A 24,392-nucleotide genomic window follows, 5' to 3' on the forward strand; every position below is an offset into this window, starting at 1 on the left:
TATTTGGTTCTTTGAGTTTCTTATGTTGCCTATCGTTTAACGTTCAAGAGCATCAGATTCGCTGATGCTTTGCTGCGAGGATCTGAGCGATTGTCTGCAGAATCCCGTCGAATACTTCGACTAAAGCGAATCCACACATTTATCGATTTTCCGGACAAGAATAATAATCGGCTACCATGTTGAGGAAGTTATGTGCGAACCAGGAGTTCGTATGTAGGGTCTCTTTGCGGTTTGAAGTGCTGCAAGGTTCCGTACTTTCGACCACTTCAGCTGAGTACCGAGAAAAGTAATGGATAATTCGTATATTCAGGGAGTTCTGGGGCAATACGTACTTTACTTCATGGGGGAGACAACGATCCAATATTTCAACAAATTATGGAACGTCTGCAGGCGGTATGTACCGTATGTTATTGAAAGCTTTTAATGTACGATTTTTTATGTCTAAGCCATCAAACTTCCCCCCGTATCCCATTCCTCAAAAGTTTTCATAACCAGGTTGATGATAACCTTGGCCAACACACATTATGAGGAATGTCATACACATGTAACACAGACAGATTCAGTGCCTCTGAAGTGTAACGGGCATTGTTATTCGGTTTTACTGCTGTCTATCTTCGTCTTATTAGAACTCTGATATCATACGGGACGTACTGCAACAATGGCATTAAGTAGTTGTAGAAGTCCGACATTTTATTCTGTTCTCCATTATTGTCTATTATTATTATTATTATTATTATTATTATTATTATTATTAATATCAGCCAGTGTAATTTCTGTGCTAATGCACTCTAGTGTGATGGTGTTGGACTTGGAGGTAGTCGTCTAAGATCTCGAAGGGTAGAGGATATATAGTGGTCTGTAGTTCTTTGTATTGAAATTGTGCACTAGCATACTATTCATTCGAAAATAGGAGATGGTGTACTGTTGTTATTGTGGTTGTTTTGACGACGACGATCCGCCAAAAGGACAAGAACGTTATCTTTTGTCACCGCTTTGGAGCAGAGCGATAGTTTCGACTCTGTAACGCCACCCGCTTTCATCCTCTAACACCCTTACTTTTCCATAACCAACCCTTACGATAAGAAAGTACTACCACTGCTCATTCACAGTCACTCCCCCACACCACACGCATACACGCCTTACACACTACGGTGAGACAAAAAGGTCATTCTTGATTTCAACATTTCTCATTAACAGTGGTCAAAACCTGTGAACCCAAATTAATTACTATGCACAAGTGCGCCCTGTTATGAAGAATCAGAAGTATGAACGAAACAAAGCAGTTATTTCATGCAAAGATCAATATTTTCAAATTCAGGGTTATGTAAGTACGATACCAGTGATCTAGGTGTACAATTCTTGGTCCGCAAGTGGTGTTGTCCACTAGTTTTCTATATGTGCGTGGCTGAAACAATGTTGTTTCAGGAAGAGCGATAAACACTCGAGTATTTGGTTTTGTTATTTTATTCATTGCTGTAATTTTCAGCAACTGTAGTATTATTTTTTCAGGGTGAATTTAAGTCATCAGTTGCGAATAAATTTTATTATGATTTGCAGGTTTCGTCAAATTAATTTGCTGTCTTCAGAAGGCTAAGAAATTAGGGATACTATCAATCTTCAGGCCTTGTCTATATATTTATGTGATGTATAAAAAGTATATTGCAGAAACTTACTGAGTATTAGTTTAGCAGATGTTAATATCTTCTTCACAGATGCATAATGTCATGGTATGTCTAGAAACGAGCATATGATATGTGATTATTTTAAACACTGAGTAACAATTTACAGTCACTCAATCACATCTATGTATCTGTTATATTAGCAGCAAGGAACATATATAAAAGCATATATAAAAAATGTGGCCAAGGTATACAAAGAAGTTATATGTAATATATTTGAGAATACATGACACGCAGTTCTGCTACAAGAAAGGAGTGGGCTAATTTTCATATTTTATAGGAGATAATATGCAATGGAAATAGTGTCTGATTTTTAACGCAAGTTGATCATTCAGCAACAGGAATGACAGGGATGACATATAAGACCCACTTTTGTGAGCACTTGCTCAACGATGATCCATGTTAAGTCAACTTCTGCAGAACATCTCAAAACAGAGAAACACACACTTCCTCTTCCATCCTTGGTAAACACGGAAATTTTACATATGGTTGACAAGAGCTGTAAAATGAACCATTTAGAAGAATTTGAAATATATGAACATTCTCTTGCATAAAAAACAGCCTCTATCTTGACTGTATATCACCCTTATAAAATGTGAAAATCAGTCCATTACTTTCATATATTGGAATTATGTGTCATGTTTTTGCAAATGTATTATATATGACTTCTCTACGTATCTTGGTTATATTTTTTGTATATGCTTTTATATATGTTCGTTGCTGCTAACACAACAGATACACAGACGTGACTCAGTTACTGTAAATTGTTACTCAGTGTTTAAAATAATCACATACAATAAGTACATTTCTGGACATACCATGGCATATGCTTTTGTGAAGAAGATATTGACATCTGCTAAACAAAATACTAAGTAAGTTCTGTAATATAATTTTTATACTTCGCGTACATGTATAGCCAAGGTCTAAAGATTTATAATACCCAAAATTTTGTAGCCTTCTGAAGATGACAAATTAATTTTTCATAAAATTTATTCGTGACTGATGACTGAATTTTATCCTGAAAAAAAAAAAAAAAAATAGGTTTGCTGAACAACATGTATTTATTCTTCGTCCGTCTTACACAGCACAGTTATCCGGTTAGTTGAAGACATACTGTGTTGAAGTTACCTGTGATATGACTTCCCTGCTTCCAGCGATTGTTTGCCTAGTCTGTAATATATTCAGCCAACAGTATGCCGCGTTTATTTCAGTGTTTAATGTCAATGTGTGTTACAAAGGATTTCAACACTGCTTCGATGTATCACTGCAGCCCATGCTACGAGCAAACGAGAGCTTATAATCTGCCGGTGCTGATGGAACGAAATGTCAGCAGCAGAATTCGAATGTATCCCAGGCGAGCGCAAACAGACAACATGATTGACGGCAAGCGCGCAGCACACAATAAAGTCTGGGATTTGCTTGACATCTGACAGGAGAGAGAACTGTACGACGTTAGCTCATTAACGTCATTTGGCTAAACAAACTACACCGTACTGTAGGGAATAATGAAATATATATGCGAGTAAACCGTAAAATACTACCAGAGAGGGGCAGAGAGGAAGCTGTTTTTGACAGTTACAACGGTGCAGTGGTTCCAGCTCAGATCGAAAAATGCCGGCTACGCAGTTTTTCGCTTCTTGGGCTTTTCTGTAACAAGTGTTGCTTCTTCAAAGGTGCATTTCGAAAAGTGGAATATAGTACACACTATTTTCTGGAGCGGTCTACATTTTGAAGTTATATCCACCATTTAACAAACAGAATGCAATAAGTTACACTAAATAACTCAACAATGACGCAAAGAGAAAAAATTTTATTCACCGGGGAGAAATCACGTAGGCAGGTTCACAGCATTCAATTTTAGATCTTCACCTACCCCTTATGTATGTGAATGACCTTCCACTTAACATTCATCAAGCAGACTTGATACATTCTGGAGACGATATTACACTCCTGGAAATGGAAAAAAGAACACATTGACACCGGTGTGTCAGACCCACCATACTTGCTCCAGCCACTGCGAGAGGGCTGTACAAGCAATGATCACACGCACGGCACAGCGGACACACCAGGAACCGCGGTGTTGGCCGTCGAATGGCGCTATCTGCGCAGCATTTGTGCACCGCCGCCGTCAGTGTCAGCCAGTTTGCCGTGGCATACGGAGCTCCATCGCAGTCTTTAACACTGGTAACATGCCGCGACAGCGTGGACGTGAACCGTATGTGCAGTTGACGGACTTTGAGCGAGGGCGTATAGTGGGCATGCGGGAGGCCGGGTGGACGTACCGCCGAATTGCTCAACACGTGGGGCGTGAGGTCTCCACAGTACATCGATGTTGTCGCCAGTGGTCGGCGGAAGGTGCACGTGCCCGTCGACCTGGGACCGGACCGCAGCGACGCACGGATGCACGCCAAGACCGTAGGATCCTACGCAGTGCCGTAGGGGACCGCACCGCCACTTCCCAGCAAATTAGGGACACTGTTGCTCCTGGGGTATCGGCGAGGACCATTCGCAACCGTCTCCATGAAGCTGGGCTACGGTCCCGCACACCGTTAGGCCGTCTTCCGCTCACGCCCCAACATCGTGCAGCCCGCCTCCAGTGGTGTCGCGACAGGCGTGAATGGAGGGACGAATGGAGACGTGTCTTCTTCAGCGATGAGAGTCGCTTCTGCCTTGGTGCCAATGATGGTCGTATGTGTGTTTGGCGCCGTGCAGGTGAGCGCCACAATCAGGATTGCATACGACCGAGGCACACAGGGCCAACACCCGGCTTCATGGTGTGGGGAGCGATCTCCTACACTGGCCGTACACCACTGGTGATCGTCGAGGGGACACTGAATAGTGCACGGTACATCCAAACCGTCATCGAACCCATCGTTCTACCATTCCTAGACCGGCAAGGGAACTTGCTGTTCCAACAGGACAATGCACGTCCGCATGTATCCCGTGCCACCCAACGTGCTCTAGAAGGTGTAAGTCAACTACCCTGGCCAGCAAGATCTCCGGATCTGTCCCCCATTGAGCATGTTTGGGACTGGATGAAGCGTCGTCTCACGCGGTCTGCACGTCCAGCATGAACGCTGGTCCAACTGAGGCGCCAGGTGGAAATGGCATGGCAAGCCGTTCCACAGGACTACATCCAGCATCTCTACGATCGTCTCCATGGGAGAATAGCAGCCTGCATTGCTGCGAAAGGTGGATATACACTGTACTAGTGCCGACATTGTGCATGCTCTGTTGCCTATGTCTATGTGCCTGTGGTTCTGTCAGTGTGATCATGTGATGTATATGACCCCAGGAATGTGTCAATAAAGTTTCCCCTTCCTGGGACAATGAATTCACGGTGTTCTTATTTCAATTTCCAGGAGTGTAGTTTTATAATAATTCACGTTAGAGAGGAAGCAACAGAAGAAACTGTTAATGATGTTTTTGAAGGAACAAAATAGAAAGGGGTGCTCTCATAATGGACTCATCACAAAGTTTTTTTTTTCTTAAAAAAAAGCACTATATTCAGTTCTGTACAACAAATGGAGTTGTACCCGCAACTGATGTAGCGCATGAAGAGGAGTCCGTATCCAAGTTAGGTTGCTACACATTTTCGGGTGTACATATTAGTGAAAACTTGAACTGGAAGGAGGAATTACTCAGCTGCTGAAACAATTAAGTCCAGCTACTTTCGCTCCTCATATTATTTCTAGTCCTGGGAACAAACGAATCAAACTCATAACATATTTACATATCTCTACTCAATAATGCCTCATGGAATAGTATTCAGAAAGCCTTCAGAAGATCAAAACGAATCGCAAAATGATTTGGATAATGGATGTAACTGAGCTGAATTTCAGAACAGCAGTGAAAGAGAAAAGTAGAGGATGAGTAGATATAAATAATAAGGTTCTCAGGAAGAGCAGCTCCTTGGTGTCTTGGAATGGATAGTATATTTAAATCAATATTTCGATTAATAATTAATGAAACAAAGCTTAACGTGGGGAAGAGTGGAAAAATAATGTAATTCATTATTTGGTTCACCTCAAGGCAACAGCAGAGGTGAAAGTGATTTTGTTGTGTAAGAATCAAAACTGGACGACTTGACTGAAATATGGGTGACACCACAAGGGCATCTTAAAAGGCAAAACAAAAAGTTTTCTTCAACAAGAGAGTCGTATAATAATATCCAATATTAACATACAGTTCCAAAAGAAATTTTTTGAAACTCTCTGTGTAGAATACAGGACTTTATGGAAGTGAAACTTAGACCTAGTATGAACTAGGGAAGAAGGAACTAGAAGTGTTTAAAACATTCAACAAATCGAAGAGGTCGTTTGTGGACTATATATTATTATGGTGTAGTTTATATATAGAATTACGAAGAGATCAAAAAATCAGCTCAAGATAAAAGGAAATGCTACACAGGTCAAATTATAAACAAGACAAAGATTTGTGGAATGTCTACACTAATTTAATTTCTTTTGTTGTTAGCTGAAACTTCATGCATTCTCCAACGTAATGAGCAGTATGGGTACGCTTAGGGTAAATCAGTCACAACGCAACAGTTATGTGGTCCTCTAAAATGCTTATGATATTTTGTACAATACTCGTGTCCTGGTTTCCAATCACCCAGCAAATGGGAGGGTAAAACGGCTTCCGAATTAAGCCTCTTAGTGCTGGTGTGAATACGGTAATGAGACCGTGACATACTACCGCAATCGCAATGGAGGTGGTTAGCCACCGGCCGTTTAATCTGTCCCCTGGCTGTCACCAGTTTTCCGGTAAAAAGAAAAAGCGGTGAAGATGCATCCGAACTCTGGCGTCAAGGAGCACCTGGTTAACGACGATACACTAGAATAAAGCGTCGCACGCTATCAGCTCATTGTGGAGTGGCGATCCTACACTTTTCAAGGAAGATGTAGCTGCCAGAACGCATTACTCGTTCATTACCAGTGTCGACATGAGCAAAGAGTTAACTTGCCGCCGTAGATGAGCGGGTACCTTTTCTATCATTTGCACGTGTGCTATTGGCATGCGCTGTTCGGATGTTACGCCGCATAATGTGTTATCAGATGGGAGAGCGACTTTCAAAATTGCTTGCGAACTCATAAACGTAAGGGTTTCACTGGCTCTTCAGATTCGTTCTGAAAAGAATTTTGCGAAAACGGAATAACACGGTAACTTCATCAACGTAAGAGCTAGTAACCTCGTAAGTATATGGTGGTTTAGGTGACAATGGACACGAAAATTTATCCCAGAGCGATAATAATTTACAGATTTGAGGCCATTTGAATTTTGGAATTAAATGAGCTTCTCAAAAGTCTTAACGGAATGAATACAAGGGATCAAGTTGTTCTGGAAGAATCAGTGATTATGGACAAGCCCTACTGTTGATCTGTCACTATGGTACTGGTTTAAATAATGAAAGTAGTGAAGAAGACAGAACCAACAAAGTGACTTATTCTTTGATCATGATGATGTTACGGGAAACCAAAAGTAAAATCTGAATTTTCATGCAGAGGATCAAACATATTAAAAGTAGAACTGCTGACTAACTGACCGGGATGATTCATTATGTCACAAACAGGGCATGAAACTCAGAAATACACTACCTTACAGAAAAAGGTGAAGCACCCGGAAGTCACGCTAGGATGTCAATGTAGCTTTATATCCGTACACATAATCGGTTGGTGTGTAAACGGTTAGAGTCCCAGTTGTCTATGACAGGTAGAACGAACACCAGACTGCATTTGTGGTGTTCGTGTTGGGTGCTGTCACCAGGCCTGATAATGTAAGGACACGGAAATGTCGTATAATCGGATGAGACAGCGTTATCAACGAGTGACTGAAATTGAAAAGGGCTCCATTGTGGCTCTCCATTTATTTGGCTAGTCCAAAGTGCAGTATCCAGATTTGTGGGGCCCTTAGATGTGACAGTAATACATAGTTGAACAGCACGAGAACATGAGGGTAGGCGTGACGCGTGTCAAGGTCCCGGACGACCAAATCTGACCACCATAAGAGAGAATCGCCATATTGTGCCCCAGGCACGTCATAACCCATTTGCATCGACACCTGCAATATTCTTTGTCATCTCGCACCATTGGTCGGAGACTAGCAGGAGCCAGACTAGAGTTTACTGTCCCGTGCTTAGGCTGCTGTTAACAACACAACAAAAACGACTGCATGTTGAGAGCTTCAGTGACGAGGAAGCTTGGGCTACTGATGAATGGCATGGTATTGTGTTCAGCGATAAATGGCGGTTCTGCACTAGTCTGGATGACGACCACAGGCAAGTACGTCTGCGACCTTGAGAGAGGTCTAATTCTTCCGGTGTTTTTGAGAGCTACAGCGGTGTTACTCCTGGAATCATTATATTGGGGGGGGGGGGGGGAAGGTCATAGGGTACAAGTCACAGCTGATAGTGGCTGAGGCATCTCTGACCGCAGCATGGTACACCACAGACATTCTGAGTCCTCTTTTGCTACCTCTCCTGCGTGTCACTTTTCAACAGGATAATGCTCGATCCAACATGGTAAGTGTCTCTACCAACTGTCTTCGTGCTGCTGAGATACTCACGTGGTCATCAGTATCCCTAGATCTGTCCCCAACAGAACATGCCTCACACCAGCTTGAACGTCATCTCCATCCCAGCACCAATATGTAGGATACCAAGGGCCCGGTACAACAGGTGTGAGCCAGCTTGCTTCACGAGAACCCAGTCAGTGACTGTATCTAGACCAGAGGTCGTGTAACACCATAGTGATAAGTGGTCTCATACTGCCAAATTCTTGGTAAATTTGACTTGATTTTATAATCACAATAACTGAACAACTAGACGAGAAAGGATTAGATGGAATACAGTCTGACGAATTAACATCTACACTAACATCACTTAGGAACAGAAAACACGGTATTAATGCTGAATTTTTAAAATATGGAGAAATGAAGCTACACCAACGACTGCTACATCTCTTCAACGAATGTTGGGAGAAGAGTATTCCCAAAGACTGGAAAACAGCTACAGTGATATCAATTTTTAAAAGGGAGATAAAAACCTATGCAGTAATTACAGAGGAATAAGTTTACTGGACTCAACGTACAAGGTGTATGCTAAGATTTTAAATATAAGACTTAAAAACATAGCAGAAACAGTACTGCATGAGGAACAAATGGTTTTTAGGAAAGGACGCTACACAATAGATGCAGCTATCATCTACAGCAAATAATAGAAAACCGGAGAGAGTATAATGAAGAAACACACATTGCTTTTATTGACTTTAAAAAAGCTTTTGACAATGTCGATATACAGAAACTTTGGGAAATAACGACGAATCGCGGATATCTGAAGCATCTAGTAAATGCCATAAAAAGTTTATACCAAGTCACAAATATCACTCTAGATCTCAATGGTGAAACAACTAATGAGGTACCAACTAACAAAGGGGTACGACAAGGCTGCTGCATCTCTCCAACTGTGTTTAACATCTACATCAATGAAGTAATACATATATGGAAATTACAATTTCAGAGAGGCATCTACCTAGACAGGAACACTCTGTTAAATAATTTACTACATGCTGATGCTGCAGTGATCCTTGCAGATAGGGAAGAAGACCTTCAGAAACGAATTTACTTGCTAAAACAAATAAGTGCAAAATTTAACATGGAAATTTCAAAAGAAAAAACTAAGACAATGGCCTTCATGGGGAAAGAACCAATCAGAACCAAAATAGTGATAGATCAGAAGATTTTAGAGCAAGTAAACCATTTTAGTTACCTCGGATGTGAAATGAGATATGGCTACAACAGAGATATTAAAATTAAGCTTAGTAAATTCAGTCGGGTATGTGGAACAACCATCAGGAACCTAAAAAACAAAACCAGGAAAGACACGCAAATTAAATTTTACAAAACTGTTGCAGTTTCCATACTGCTCCATGGAAGTGAGACATGGGTGATTACCAAGAAGCAAGAAAGCCGGATTCAAGCACAAGAAATGAAATTCCTTAGAGGTGTTAAAGGTTGCACATGCGAAGACAGAATAAAAAAATCAAGATATTAGAGAAGAACTGCAAATCTTTAGCCTCAATGATAAAATTCGAGATTACAGAAGAACATCTACAAAGAATGGAGAGGGAGAGACTTCCCTTAAAGGCAAGAAATTATGTGCCATGGGAGAAGAGACAGAGGAAGACTGCGCCAGAGATGAGTACCATAACGGGCAATTCTTGCCTAATACCTGAAGGGAAGATGATGATGATGATGATTTTATAATCACTGAAATAACACCAAATACTCCCTCAACCAGTGAACTTATGCCTTGTTTCTTCCTCCCGTTCTGGGTGCTTCACATTTATCAGGCAGTGAATATTCAGTTTTTAAAGCAACACCAAAAGCAGGAGAGGTAGCAAAAATAGAACTTGAATCAATACATCGAGCATCTTTTTCGAGTCCCTTTATGCAGAAAGCTGAGGTAGATATTTAACAGAAAAACTGAAATAATCGATACGCACGCGCGAGAGAGAGAGAGAGAGAGAGAGAGAGAGAGAGAGAGAGAGAGAGTGAGCGAAAGAGAGAGAGATAGATAGAGAGAGAGAGAGAGAGAGAGAGAGAGAGAGAGAGAGAGAGAGAGAGAGTGAGCGAAAGAGAGAGAGATAGATAGAGAGAGAGAGAGAGAGAGAGAGAGAGTGAATCCACTTACAGCAATCGATCTTTGGTCGTCCTCCACAATTTTTATCCTCAACACTACTCCCCATTAGCAGACTGACGTTTCCTTGACGGCTCGGTGTGTCCTGTCAGCTGATCCCTTATTTGAGTCAGGTGTTGTCCTACATTTCTCTTCTCCATAATACGTTTCAGCGCCTCTTCATTAGCAGCCACTCTTACCATGCAACCTTCAGCGTACATTTGTAGCAACGTATTCCTTTCAAGTTCTTAGACTTTCACAATTGCAGTCTGGTTTCTGTACAAGATGTATATAACCTACATCCGGAACTTCTAAGAGCGTATTCAATTCGATACTGTCAAAGAAAAAAAAAAGCTTTCATTGAATATTCGAAGACTATAAATGTAAGTTTTACTTTCTTCACTCTATCTTCCAAAATAATTCGCAATGTCACTGTTTCCTCTAGTGGCCTTCACCTCTTCAGAATCAAAAATCTATGTCATCTGTGAAGGTGTTTCAATTCTTGTTTTAACAATTTGTGTCAGTATTTTGCAAGTATGGCCAAAACTGAGTGTTCGGTAATCTCCACACCTGTTATTTCTTTTCATATCTCTAAAATCGAGTTAATACACTCTTCTTAAAGTCTGCTGGTATTTCATCTGTCTCATACACTCCTGGAAATTGAAATAAGAACACCGTGAATTCATTGTCCCAGGAAGGGGAAACTTTATTGACACATTCCTGGGGTCAGATACATCACATGATCACACTGACAGAACCACAGGCACATAGACACAGGCAACAGAGCATGCACAATGTCGGCACTAGTACAGTGTATATCCACCTTTCGCAGCAATGCAGGCTGCTATTCTCCCATGGAGACGATCGTAGAGATGCTGGATGTAGTCCTGTGGAACGGCTTGCCATGCCATTTCCACCTGGCGCCTCAGTTGGACCAGCGTTCGTGCTGGACGTGCAGACCGCGTGAGACGACGCTTCATCCAGTCCCAAACATGCTCAATGGGGGACAGATCCGGAGATCTTGCTGGCCAGGGTAGTTGACTTACACCTTCTAGAGCACGTTGGGTGGCACGGGATACATGCGGACGTGCATTGTCCTGTTGGAACAGCAAGTTCCCTTGCCGGTCTAGGAATGGTAGAACGATGGGTTCGATGACGGTTTGGATGTACCGTGCACTATTCAGTGTCCCCTCGACGATCACCAGTGGTGTACGGCCAGTGTAGGAGATCGCTCCCCACACCATGATGCTGGGTGTTGGCCCTGTGTGCCTCGGTCGTATGCAGTCCTGATTGTGGCGCTCACCTGCACGGCGCCAAACACGCATACGATCATCATTGGCACCAAGGCAGAAGCGACTCTCATCGCTGAAGACGACACGTCTCCATTCGTCCCTCCATTCACGCCTGTCGCGACATCACTGGAGGCGGGCTGCACGATGTTGGGGCGTGAGCGGAAGACGGCCTAACGGTGTGCGGGACCGTAGCCCAGCTTCATGGAGACGGTTTCGAATGGTCCTCGCCGATACCCCAGGAGCAACAGTGTCCCTAATTTGCTGGGAAGTGGCGGTGCGGTCCTCTACGGCACTGCGTAGGATCCTACGGTCTTGGCGTGCATCCGTGCGTCGCTGCGGTCCGGTCCCAGGTCGACGGGCACGTGCACCTTCTGCCGACCACTGGCGACAACATCGATGTACTGTGGAGACCTCACGCCCCACGTGTTGAGCAATTCGGCGGTACGTCCACCCGGCCTCCCGCATGCCCACTATACGCCCTCGCTCAAAGTCCGTCAACTGCACATACGGTTCACGTCCACGCTGTCGCGGCATGCTACCAGTGTTAAAGACTGCGATGGAGCTCCGTATGCCACAGCAAACTGGCTGACACTGACGGCGGCGGTGCACAAATGCTGCGCAGCTAGCGCCATTCGACGGCCAACACCGCGGTTCCTGGTGTGTCCGCTGTGCCGTGCGTGTGATCATTGCTTGTACAGCCCTCTAGCAGTGTCCGGAGCAAGTATGGTGGGTCTGACACACCGGTGTCAATGTGTTCTTTTTTCCATTTCCAGGAGTGTACATCATGCATGGCAGGTGGAATATTTTTGTGCGTATATGCTTTTTCATAACGTTATCTTCAAGTTCGTTTCCTTCGTAAAGCACTCCTACACGGGTGTGCAAAACTCAAGAACGGAAGTAGCCTTCGGATGACCTGTCACTGTCAAGTAACACAGCTCAATTAAACGTGGACCATACATTGAAAGACCTGACTCAGTGTAGTACAGTCTCTTACATGGGGAGAAGTGGGAGCCGGCCGCGGTGGCCGTGCGGTTCTGGCGCTGCAGTCCGGAACCGCGAGGCTGCTACGGTCGCAGGTTCGAATCCTGCCTCGGGCATGGGTGTGTGTGATGTCCTTAGGTTAGTTAGGTTTAAGTAGTTCTAAGTTCTAGGGGACTTATGACCTAAGATGTTGAGTCTCATAGTGCTCAGAGCCATTTGAACCATTTTTGAGAAGTGGGAACACGTAATGCACCTAGGAATGTTGTCGAACATGATAGTTTTGCTGGTCCAGGTGTTATGTTGTGAGGATGCATAATGTTCATGGGCGCACTGACCTAGAAATCTTTGAACATTAACACCCCCCGTTCAACATTATTGTGACACTGTACCCCTTTCTCAAATGCGTCTTTTCAGGAGTGCATTCGGACCTGATTTCATACTTATGGATGACAATAAGCGACCGCTTAGAACAGCGCAGGTGGACGAGTTGTAGGAACGATAGGTTATTCGGCTAACAGCTAGTACACCCGACTTAAATCCCGTCGAGGACATGTGGGATGCTTTGGAGAGATGTACTGCAACACAATCGCATGCACCAACGACTATCCAACAGTTGACAATCGCCCTATCAGACAAGCTCGTTACGAACTTTGTGGTCAGCATGGGGCACGTTGCAGAAAATGCATTTCCGGCCGTGGTCATCACAACCCTATTAAGAACCATGTCGTCTATTTTCTAGTGTCCAGGGGACAATTGTAAATCGTCGTAACTTCAGTGCGATTATTGTCTTTGAATAAAGGTGACATTTCTGTTCATCTCCTTGCGTTTTCTTTCAGTTACCTTCTGTGATATACTGTAGCAGTTATATCTATGTAAGGTCCAAGTGTCATCGAGCTATGTTACCTGGCAGTGACACATCATACAAAAGTTACTTTCGTCCTTACGTTTTGCACTCCATAGTATATATTTGTTCTAGCACTGAGCATTTCCTTGTGTATTTTTTTTTTTTTGGAGCAACTGCAGTGCCCAAAAAATTCTTCATGTGTTTTGTCGAAAGACGCAAGAAGTTCATCAGTATAAAGATGTTGTTCAAGCTTCAGTAGCGTCAGAGAGGAAGGGCTGGGCGAATTCCAGCGGAATGGTAACAGCTGGAGCCACAGGAGAGCCGACGTGACCGCGCATAACGAGCAAAGGCGCAAAAAGAGGAACGCAGTCACAGAGTGTATTTGCAAAAGATTTACTGGCCGCCCGGCCTTGGCTTTTGCTGCTGAAGATTCGCCGGCTCCACTCGACTTGCGGATGCACGCCAGCGTAGCGGCAACGTGTGGTGTTAAAAGTTAAAAAAAAGAAAAGAATCTGTAGAACTTCAGATGCGAAATGTTAAGTGGAAAATGCTGTCGGCGAATTCACGTTTTTGTAATTTCTTCTGCACCTCTGCTGTATATTTATACATAAAATCGCTTTTAAGCTTCAGTCGATGCGTTGCGAAAGCCTCCTGCCATCCTCAGGGATGTAACTGATAGTTATACACTACCTGTTTGTCACTGATTTCTGTTCGACTGGTTATGAGATAGCTTAAAGAAAGGCAAGGTACGTTTATAACATTTGTGTATTCAGTGCAAGCTTTTGTCAGTGCTGACAGGGATGGGTTCGTTGAATTTTTGAATGCTACAGGGGTAAAATACAGGGAGTGAAAAATCATATACAATTAATACAGAAACTGGTCTGCAGCTACAAGGGTCGAAGGGTATGGTAAAGTAGTAGTAGTAGTAGTAGTAGTAGTAGTAGTTGACAAGAGAGTGAGACAGGGTTGTAGCCTCTCCGCGATGTTATTCACTCTGTACATTGAGCAAGCAGTGAAGAAAATCGAGGAGAAATTTGGAAATGCAGTTAGAGTTCAAGGGGAGGAAATTAAAACTTTGAGGACTACTGTTGACAGTGTAATTTTGTCATAGACGGCGTAGGACTTGGATGAGCAGCTGAACGGAAGGGATGGTGTCTTGAAAAGCAGTTATAAGATGAATGTCAACAAAAGTAAAACGAAGGTAATGGAATATAGTCGAATTAAATAAGGCGATACTGATAGAATTACGTAAGGATATCAGACGCTAAATTTAGTGGATAAGTTTAGTTCTACTGGTAGCAATATAACTCACCATTATAGAAGCATAGAGGATATAAAATACAGACTGGCAATAGCACGAAAAGCATTGATGAAAAAGAGCAATTTGTTACCATCTAATATCTATGTAAGCGTTAAAAAGTCTTTTCTGAAGATATTTTTCAGGATTGTAGTTCCATATGGAAGTGAAACGTGGACGATAAGAAGATAATAAATGCTTTTGAGATATGGTGCTACAGAAGAATGATGGATATTGGTGTAAGTACTGAGGAATGACTGAATCGAATTGGGCAAGAAGGAGTGTATGGTAGAATCTGGCTAAAGGAAGAGATTGTTAGTGGAAGGAGACGTCTAGGGGGTAAAAAAGAAAGAGGCATAGATTACAGTAATTATTCACAAATGAAGAGATTTGTACAGGACAGACTCGCATGGTAAGCTGTATTAAACCATTCTTTAGACTGAAGATCATGATAGCGACAAGTAACGCTAACACTCGATGAAGCATACATGCATGTTGGCGAAATTTATAATGCCAACAAAAATTTAGGAAATATTTCTTGGAAATTTTGTTACAAGAGTTGGCGTATAAAGAGCAGGCAGGAGGCCGCAGAAATATTCTCAGTGCTACAAACAAGCAGACGCACCATCGGCAATATTATCATCGTAGCTTGAATGACCTTCTAGCTTCTTTCTATGCTGACGGTGCATTCACACAAACGTTTCAGATAAGTAACTGCTTAAACATCGGCGGCAACGTGCCAGTAACTGTTGTACATGCCAGAAGTCTTCAGGGTAATAATATAAGCAAGACAATAGAAAATTTGGATGCTGTAAGGTAGTTGGCAACTGCAGAATTCTTCATTTTCACATTCCGAAGAAACACTTGCTTAAGAGACACTATTTTTTTTCCGTTTCGGCGAATATATTTTCGCCTCTTCTCAGAGGACTCTGTTAATCTAAAAATTCCCAACTAGATATTACTTTATTTGCTGTACTTATTTTCCCTAGTGCCACTTACAGTACTGTTGCAGCTGCAGAGGGCTGTACATTGTAAGGCAACACCCACTGTGCTCAGTATAGAGACGACACTGATTACCTGATGAATTCTATATACGAAAAACTATTCTATTTTGACAACGGTGAATAGTATAAAAGGAGTTACATTAACAAAAGTTAAGCGCTGTTACGAATTAGAAAGCAAAAGTAGTAATCTACATATTCCGTCAAATGCAAAAATTTATTTGAAGCATATTTGTACTACGCTTCGGTGTCCAACCGGAAGCACAATATTTCGACAGTGTACCTTGCCGTCGTTTTCAGGAAACTCCTGTAGAATGATGGTCTTCGCTACATCGTGCTTCATTTCTACTGTTATCGCTCCCCACTCCTTATCTCCTGACCGCATGCGGCGTCGGGTGGAGTTGTGTGTGTGTGTGTTTGGGGGGTGGGGGGGGGGCGCGATGGTCATATGTACCATCTCCGGTGCCCTTAGTGAGCTGAAGGTTCAAATGGTTCAAATGGCTCTGAGCACTATGGGACTTTACATCTGTGGTCATCAGTCCCCTAGAACTTAGAACTACTTGAACCTAACTAACCTAAGGACATCACACATATCCATGCCAGAGGCAGGATTCGAACCTGCGACCGTAGCGGTCACGCGGTTCCAGACTGAAGCGCCTAGAATCGCACGGCCACACCGGCCGGCTGAGCTGAAGGGATGGGGTGGGAACAGAGAAGAGTATGGAGGAGAAGCGATGCAGCAAAGACTCCCATTCTACAGGTATCATCTGAAGATAACGGAAAGGTACGTTGTCGAATTATCGTCTTTCGTTTATGACTGCTGGACATCCGTGAGCGATACAAATAACTGATATGCTGGGAAAGATTATGACCAGAATTAGATCTACGAAGGATGCCGGGGTTCCATAATACTATCTGCTATCTAAATCTGTAGAAGGGCACGAATATTAACCATTTAGTGAGTTAAACTGCTAACAAGTATGCAGTTTTTGGTCACTCTTACTCGTATTTTATTTTTAGCGGGCTATACGTTTCGAGAGTAATTTAGTTTTCAGCGACCGTCCACAACTGTTATTTACACTCCTCAAGCAACGTTATGTTGTTGTGGGCAAGGTACTTCTGGTTCCACTAACTGATCCCCCATACCGTGTCCCATTCGCAAGTGACGCGTGGGCTGAATGATTGTCAATAAACCTCCATATTAGATCTAACTTCTCGGATTTGACCATTGTCCACTGACAGGATCAGTATGTGAAATGGAATATGAATGTTCTGAATGGTGCCTGAAGAAGAACTTTTGTTTACTGTACACAAATTAATTGCAAAGTTACGGTTTTTGATATTTTATGCTTTTACAATAACGAAATTTAATTTTTATACTATTATGAAATTATTGTTCATGATGGGTCTCTCTGACCTTCGTCGCTGGTACTCGGTTAAAAGTTGTTGAGGATAGCGCAAGTAGCCACAAATGCGGTTGATGATGATGATGATGATGTGTTCTGCTCATTAGAAAGGTCAGCATTCTACAATTTTCTCAGTTTTCGTTACTGCATATAATGCACTTATCTTGACGTCAATTAGGCCGTGTTTCCTCCTTCCTGTGGGCCTATTGTCAGTTACCATTCCCTGTAGTGCGTTCTTTATTGCACAGTGTCTAACACTATATATTTTTTTCTCCTCTTAACTGCTTCTATTATTGGTCTTTTCTCATTCATCTGATTAACACAACAGCTTTTTCTTATTTTGTATGTCTATTTCATATCTTCCATTCTTCGTCAAAATTAAAAACGATTCACTAATCTTCTCTTTAATTCTTTGTTTAATGGACCACAAAAGGTACTACTCCTTCTTTAAGAACATTTCTTTTTGCAACATCTATCCTTATTTGTATTTGTTGATTACTTGTCGTATTACTGGTAATTTCACATCTTAGGCACCTGAAGTTAACAACTTGTTTCACTAAATCATAATTTTTTTTTCTTTTATCTTCAGTGAAATATTTTTGGTAAGCTTTCATTTTATTTCTGAAACCAGTTTCTAGCAGCTTCACCATCTATATATATATATAAAAAAAAAAAAAAAAAAAAAAAAAAAAAAAAAAAACTGAACATCAGAGAGTGCACCACAGCAACAATCATTCGACAAAGACCTTCGCTAAGCACGTAACGTAAATGTAGCCGTGGAGAAGATAGGCGCACAGGTCCGAAACCGATAATGGGATGAAACAAAATATTTCCAAAAGCATCTCTTGCTGTTTGTGCTCCCCTTCACCAACTTCAAATGAAATTGTTGGTGTACCTTTAAACTAAGGTCGCACGATTTAAGATTTTAGTGGAAGCTGTGCACTTAAAACTGGCTGGAAAAAAAGGCCATTGCCGTGGGAAAATAAAGTGCTTGTGATTCGAAAGTAGTTCTTTACGAGCACGAACTAATGACTGTTATCGACAAGGACGTTCATTCCACATTTATTGATTTTCCTTAAACTTTTGACATCATTCCTCAGAAGCGGTTTCTAAGCAAACAACATGCGTATGGAGTATCATCTCAGTTCTGCTATTGGAATTGTGATTTCATATCAAAAAGGTGACAGATCAAAGTAACTGACGTGAATTAATATAGTGAAGGTAAAATGATATCTAGAATTATAGGCCATCTGCTATGTAAGTGATACAGGAGACAATCCGAACAGCCCTGTTAAATTGTTAGCAGATTAGAAGATGTAAACGAATTGCAAAACTGACTTAGAGTGCAGAACGCAGAAAATGACGCTAAAAAATAGAAAATTTGAGGTTCTCTAGACAAGTACTAACAAAAGCCCTTGAGTCACGGTCACGTAATAAACCGGTTAACTTTAAAGATCGCTGATTCATATACATAGAAATGGATCACAGTTAGCAACAACTTAAACTGGGACGATCACACTGCAAGTGTTGCGGGCAAGGCGAATCAAGGATTGTGTTCTATTGGCAGAACGCTTAGAACATGCCTCAGTTCTACTAAACAGGCGCCGCTTTTTCGTCCTTTTCTAGAATACTGCTTGAGGAACGGGATGTTTACCAGACAGGACTGACGGAGGACAATGAAAATGTTCAAAGAAGGATAACTCGTTTTGTATTATAGCGAAATAGTGGACAGTGTGTCACGGATATAGTGAGGGTCTTGGGGCGTCAAATGGTTAAATGAAAGGCGTTTTTACTTGCGGCGAGATCTTTTCACGCAATTTCAATCGCCGAATTTTTCCTCTGAATGCGAAAATGCATTGTTGACTCCCACTTACGTAGGGTGTACACCTCCGTTTTTATCCTGCCCTGATCTGATCGAATAGCAGCCCAATATTTATTATTAACATGACCGTGAACCTAATGGGGCTGCTAATCGGAATTGACTGCTACGGAAGTTGTTACTTTTCATTTCGTCCTGTACAATACTATAATAGTGAATGTAAGGTAATAAGGAACACCAACACAGTTTTACTAATGACGAACTTATATTCTTCTCAAAACACAAAAAGGAGAGAGCCACTGCCTTCGTCATACATATCTAATTACGGCTAATCTCAGCACAGGATTTCTTCATTTGCCATTATCGTCACACGCTGATCCGTCACTGCATCCAACACTGCAATGCAAGGTTAGGCCGGCGCGGTAGACGCGAAAACTAAATATCGGCGCTAGTAACGTCACTGATCACTTTTACAAAGATACTTCATCACTTTCCCGGTATTCATTTATTATTTAGGGGTCTAACCACGGCGATGGTGACACCCTTCTCGGTTAAAAACCCTGTATTCCAATAATGGCCTCCACACACACACACACACACACACACACACACACACACACACACACACAATTCCCGCCAACCACTCTGGCGCATCTCGACACTCGCTCTCGCAACACGTCATAATCGGTTGTTCACCCTATCGACCTGTGCCGAGTGCAAAGTTATAGTAAGGGCCTACGGACCCCTTACAAGGGAGAAGCGACTATTGTGACGAAATGAGAGAAATCAGAGCTCGCAAGAAAGATTTAGGGGTTCATTTTTCCGATGTCCCACCCGAGAGTGTAATGGTCTGAAACTGCTTCTGTGAAGCCACTGTCGAACACTCGGACGTGACCTGCAGAGCGGCCGCGCAGATGCGGGTGCGGCGGACTTACCTGCGGTGAGAGGGCTGGTCGAGGTCTCCCAGCTTGTCCTGCAGGAAGCGAGCCATGGCGAAGCGGTCGAGCGCCTGGTCGGCGCTGCCGCAGATGTTGGAGTAGTGCATGTAGGCCGCCAGGACCACGGCCACGCTCTCCTTGCCGCCCCTGCAACACGACCACCGCGCAACACCGTCAGTACGGAGACTTACAAGCAGTCGTTCTTCCCACGCACAATTCGTGAATGGAACAGGGAAGGGGGGATCAGATAATGGTACAATAAGTACCCTCCGCCACACACCGTAAGGTGGCTCGCGGAGTATAGATGTAGATGTAGATGTACCACGTGGCACGGGAGCACGGGCTCTGCAGCGCCCGTCTCCGCATTGTCAAAGAAAGCAGTTACACTGAAACACAAGAGACTCCCACAACGTCAATGAAGAACTCAACATATCGACATACACTCTCACTGAGTCACAGTGCGAAAGGAGAGAATAAGTCAGTATGTAATGTACGTCATGTACACTACTATGCCCGACCAAGCTTAGCACCTGTCATTCCTTTTAGAAATGTGTGGGAATGTACGAAGAGCGCTACAAACATGTAGTATCATATTAACACAACTACCTTTAAAATATAAACCAAAATTCAGAACTTAATTAAACAAATTTAAATTATAGAAAGAACAAACAAGCAAAAGGTTTCCTTTTTGATTTCGTGGACCAAAGAGGGTACAATCAGACAGATACGTCTGCCAATTGAAGACATACAGTCTGAAAATGAGTCCGTGATCATTTTGTGGCACTTTATTTTACAGGTCCGTCTTGATTAGACGAATTTTTACGCTGCACTATTACCGGTTTCGGCTACTGCCATCTTCAGATCGGTTACAAACAAAAACAGTGGTATAACCAGCTAAGTTCAATTTCCTGAAGCTAAATCTATAAAAAGCTTGGTGCTACATAAGAATAATAAAAAGAATATTAACATGATTAACATCTACATTTACACTCCGCAAGCCACCCAACGGTGTGTGGCGGAGGGCACTTTACGTGCCACTGTCAGTACCTCCCTTTCCTGTTCCAGTCGCTTATGGTTCGCGGGAAGAACGACTGTCGGAAAGCCTCCGTGCACGCTCGAATCTCTCTAATTTTACATTCGTGATCTCCTCGGGAGGTATAAGTAGGGGGAAGCAATATATTCGATACCTCATCCAGAAACGCACCCTCTCGAAACCTGGACAGCAAGCTACACCGCGATGCAGAGCGCCTCTCTTGCAGAGTCTGCCACTTGAGTTTGCTAAACATCTCCGTAACGCTATCACGCTTACCAAATAACCCTGTGACGAAATGCGCCACTCTTCTTTGGATCTTCTCTATCTCCTCCGTCAACCCGATCTGGTACGGATCCCACACTGACGAGCAATACTAGAGTATAGGTCGAACGAATGTTTTGTAAGCCACCTCCTTTGTTGATGGACTACATTTTCTAAGGACTCTCCCAATGAATCTTACCAACAATTAATTTTATATGATCATTCCACTTGAAATCGTTCCGCGGACGCATACCCCCAGATATTTTACAGAAGTAACTGCTACCATTGTCTGTTCCGCTATCATATAATCATACGATAAAGGATCCTTCTTTCTATGTATTCGCTGTATATTACATTTGTCTATGTTAAGGGTCAGTTGCCACTCCCTGCACCAAGTGCCTATCCGCTGCAGATCTTCCTGCATTTCGCTGCAGTTCTCTAATGCTGCAACTTCTCTGTATACTACAGCATCACCCGCGAAAAGCCGCATGGAACTTCCGACACTCTCTACTAGGCTACAGCTATGAATACCAGTGACACATACCATAAAATATTCTGATGTAGGTATCAACGTCAAATTATAGACGTAGTTACATATTAAGTGCTAGTGATGGCCTAGATGCGTCTAGTATCTACAAAAACAACCGAGGCCAGCAGAGGTCACTATAGCTAGGTTGCATGAGTAGTCAGTATCGCATATTTAATATTTTAAATGGAGTATGCACCGTCAGTAATTAAAATTACTTCACATGGGAAAACAAGCGTCTGAAAATAAAACATGTACTGACATACAATATGTAGAATTAGATCCATACTTAGAATCCAAGTAAAATTTGCGAATAGTAATAATGGGAAGCTCCTAGCCTGGCAAAGTAAAACACACAATTGTGTAAAACCCAGTACAAAAGATTTAAAAATAAAATCGAAATTTTCCAGCATGACAAAACTATTAAACCATAACTGTAAGATAATTAACGACACTTATTTTGCCGTGTTAACTAATTTTAATTAATGAGTACACATAGTGCATTTTAAGTATTAAATTTGTGATACTGATTACTCATGTAATCTAGCTATAGCGCCCTCTGCTCGCCTCAGTCATTTGTATAAATACCTGGCGAAGACAGGTCACCACCAGCGCTTAATATGTACCTACATTTATAATTTGACGCTGGTACCTACACCAGAATATTTTATGGTTTGTACTGCTGGTATGCATGGCTGTTAATCATGTAAATATTTTTCATTTTTCTTCTGTAGTACCAGGCCTGTTACAGATTTAGCTTCAGCAAATTGAACTTAGTTCGTTATACTAATGTTTTGGTTTGTAATAGATCTGTAGATGGCAGTAGCCGGAACTGGTAACAGGAAAGTATAAAAGTGTGTGTGTGCTCAAGACGGACCTGTAAAATAATTGTAACAAACGTCTGTTTTTTTTTTCTTGCGGTTGCGCAGACACTACCCAAGTAATCACGTTTTCTAAATTTTATAAATAAGGCCACTTGTTCTCGTCGGTGTTTTGGTATAACAAGTCGATGGTCGATGGCCGTCATCGAGGCAGAGGGATGCTCGAAACATGTACCTAGCAATGGATACAGCTCAGTGAGGGGCAGTGCTATACGAGCGACATTCACGTGAGGCTCGATAGGATCTGTGATAACGATAGTAGGCACCATGCTAACAGTTGACTCCGTGAACATCACTGCGGACTGCCTGCATTCCTTCGTGCTCGATGCCTTTCTCGTTGGCCACAGCACTAAAAAAAAAAAAAGGTTAAAATGGCTCTAAGGACTATAGGACTTAACATCTGAGGTCATCAGTCCCCTAGACTTAGAACTACTTAAACCTAACTAACCTAAGGACATCACACACATCCATGCCCGAGGTATGATTCGAACCTGCGACCGTAGCGGCCGCGCGGTCCCAGACTGAAGCACCTAGAACCGCTCGGCCACACCGGCCGTCACCACAGTTCTCACGTTAGTGTCAAGCAGACCACTACTAATGCTGTATCCGAACATTACTGGTTTGTTTTTGCTGCTCATCTTCATTAACTTACATTTTTCGACATTTAGAGCTAGCTGCAATTTAACACACCAACTAGAAGTTTTGTCTAAGTAGCCTTGTATCCTCCTACAGTCACTCAATTTCGACAGCTTACCGTACAACACAGCATCATCAGCAAACAAGACTGCAAGCTATTGTCGGAGATTTGCAGAGAGACCGCTACGGTCGCAGGTTCGAATCCTGCCTCGGGCATGGATCTGTGTGATGTCCTTAGGTTGGTTAGGTTTAAGTAGTTCTAAGTTCTAAGAGACTGATGACTTCAGATGTTAAGTCCCGTAGTGCTCAGAGCCATTTGAACCGTCGAGGACAACATTTCGGGTTCTATTACTTAAGAAATCTTCGCCACCACTCTCATATCTGGGAACGCACCCTTATGCTCGTATCTTCCTTAACAGTCTGCAGTGGGGCACCGTATCAAACGCTTTCCGGGAATCTAGAAATACGGAATCTGCCTCTTGACCTTCATCCATAATTCGCATTACATCCTATGAGAAAAGGGCAGGCTGAGTATCGCACGAGCGGTGTCTTCTAAAACGATGCGGATTCCTGGACGTGATATTATCAGTTTAAAGAAAATTTATTATGTTGAGAATACGTTCAAGGATGCTACAGCAAAACGAAGCTAGGATATTCGTCTGTAATTCTGTATGTCCGTTCTTCTACCCTTCTTCTATACAGGAGTCACTTGCGCTTTTTTTCCTGTCGTTGGGGACTTTGCACTGAAACAGAGACTCGCGATAAACTCAGGCCGGCCGGAGTGGCCGTGCGGTTCTAGGCGCTGCAGTCTGGAACCGCGAGACCGCTACGGTCGCAGGTTCGAATCCTGCCTCGGGCATGGATGTGTGTGATGTCCTTAGGTAACTTAGGTTTAAGTAGTTCTAAGTTCTAGGGGACTTATGACCTCAGAAGTTGAGTCCCATAGTGCTCAGAGCCATTTGAACCATTTTTTGATAAACTAAGGTAAGTTTTTAGTTAACGGTAATCTGTACAATAGTTTAATGTGCCTCTTTAAAGTGCGCTATTGACAGATAACACGCTTGGTATCAGAAGTTTGCGATGCTTTCGTAAAAGGTCTGATGGATATCAATAAGTTAAGTTTG

The 24,392-nt window shown here is 42.6% G+C and overlaps 1 protein-coding gene across 1 annotated transcript in view; it reads right to left on the reverse strand.

Moving 5' to 3' along the window:
- Positions 1-24,392, reverse strand: part of LOC126483783 (tensin) — a 512,889-nt gene that overhangs the window by 412,975 nt on the left and 75,522 nt on the right. The window contains exon 3 of the mRNA XM_050106942.1: positions 19,929-20,078. Coding sequence (XP_049962899.1) covers positions 19,929-20,078 — 150 coding nt within the window. The remainder of the gene's footprint in view (positions 1-19,928; positions 20,079-24,392) is intronic.

This window comes from Schistocerca serialis, chromosome 6, assembly GCF_023864345.2.
Source record: "Schistocerca serialis cubense isolate TAMUIC-IGC-003099 chromosome 6, iqSchSeri2.2, whole genome shotgun sequence".
Taxonomy (NCBI): domain Eukaryota; kingdom Metazoa; phylum Arthropoda; class Insecta; order Orthoptera; family Acrididae; genus Schistocerca; species Schistocerca serialis.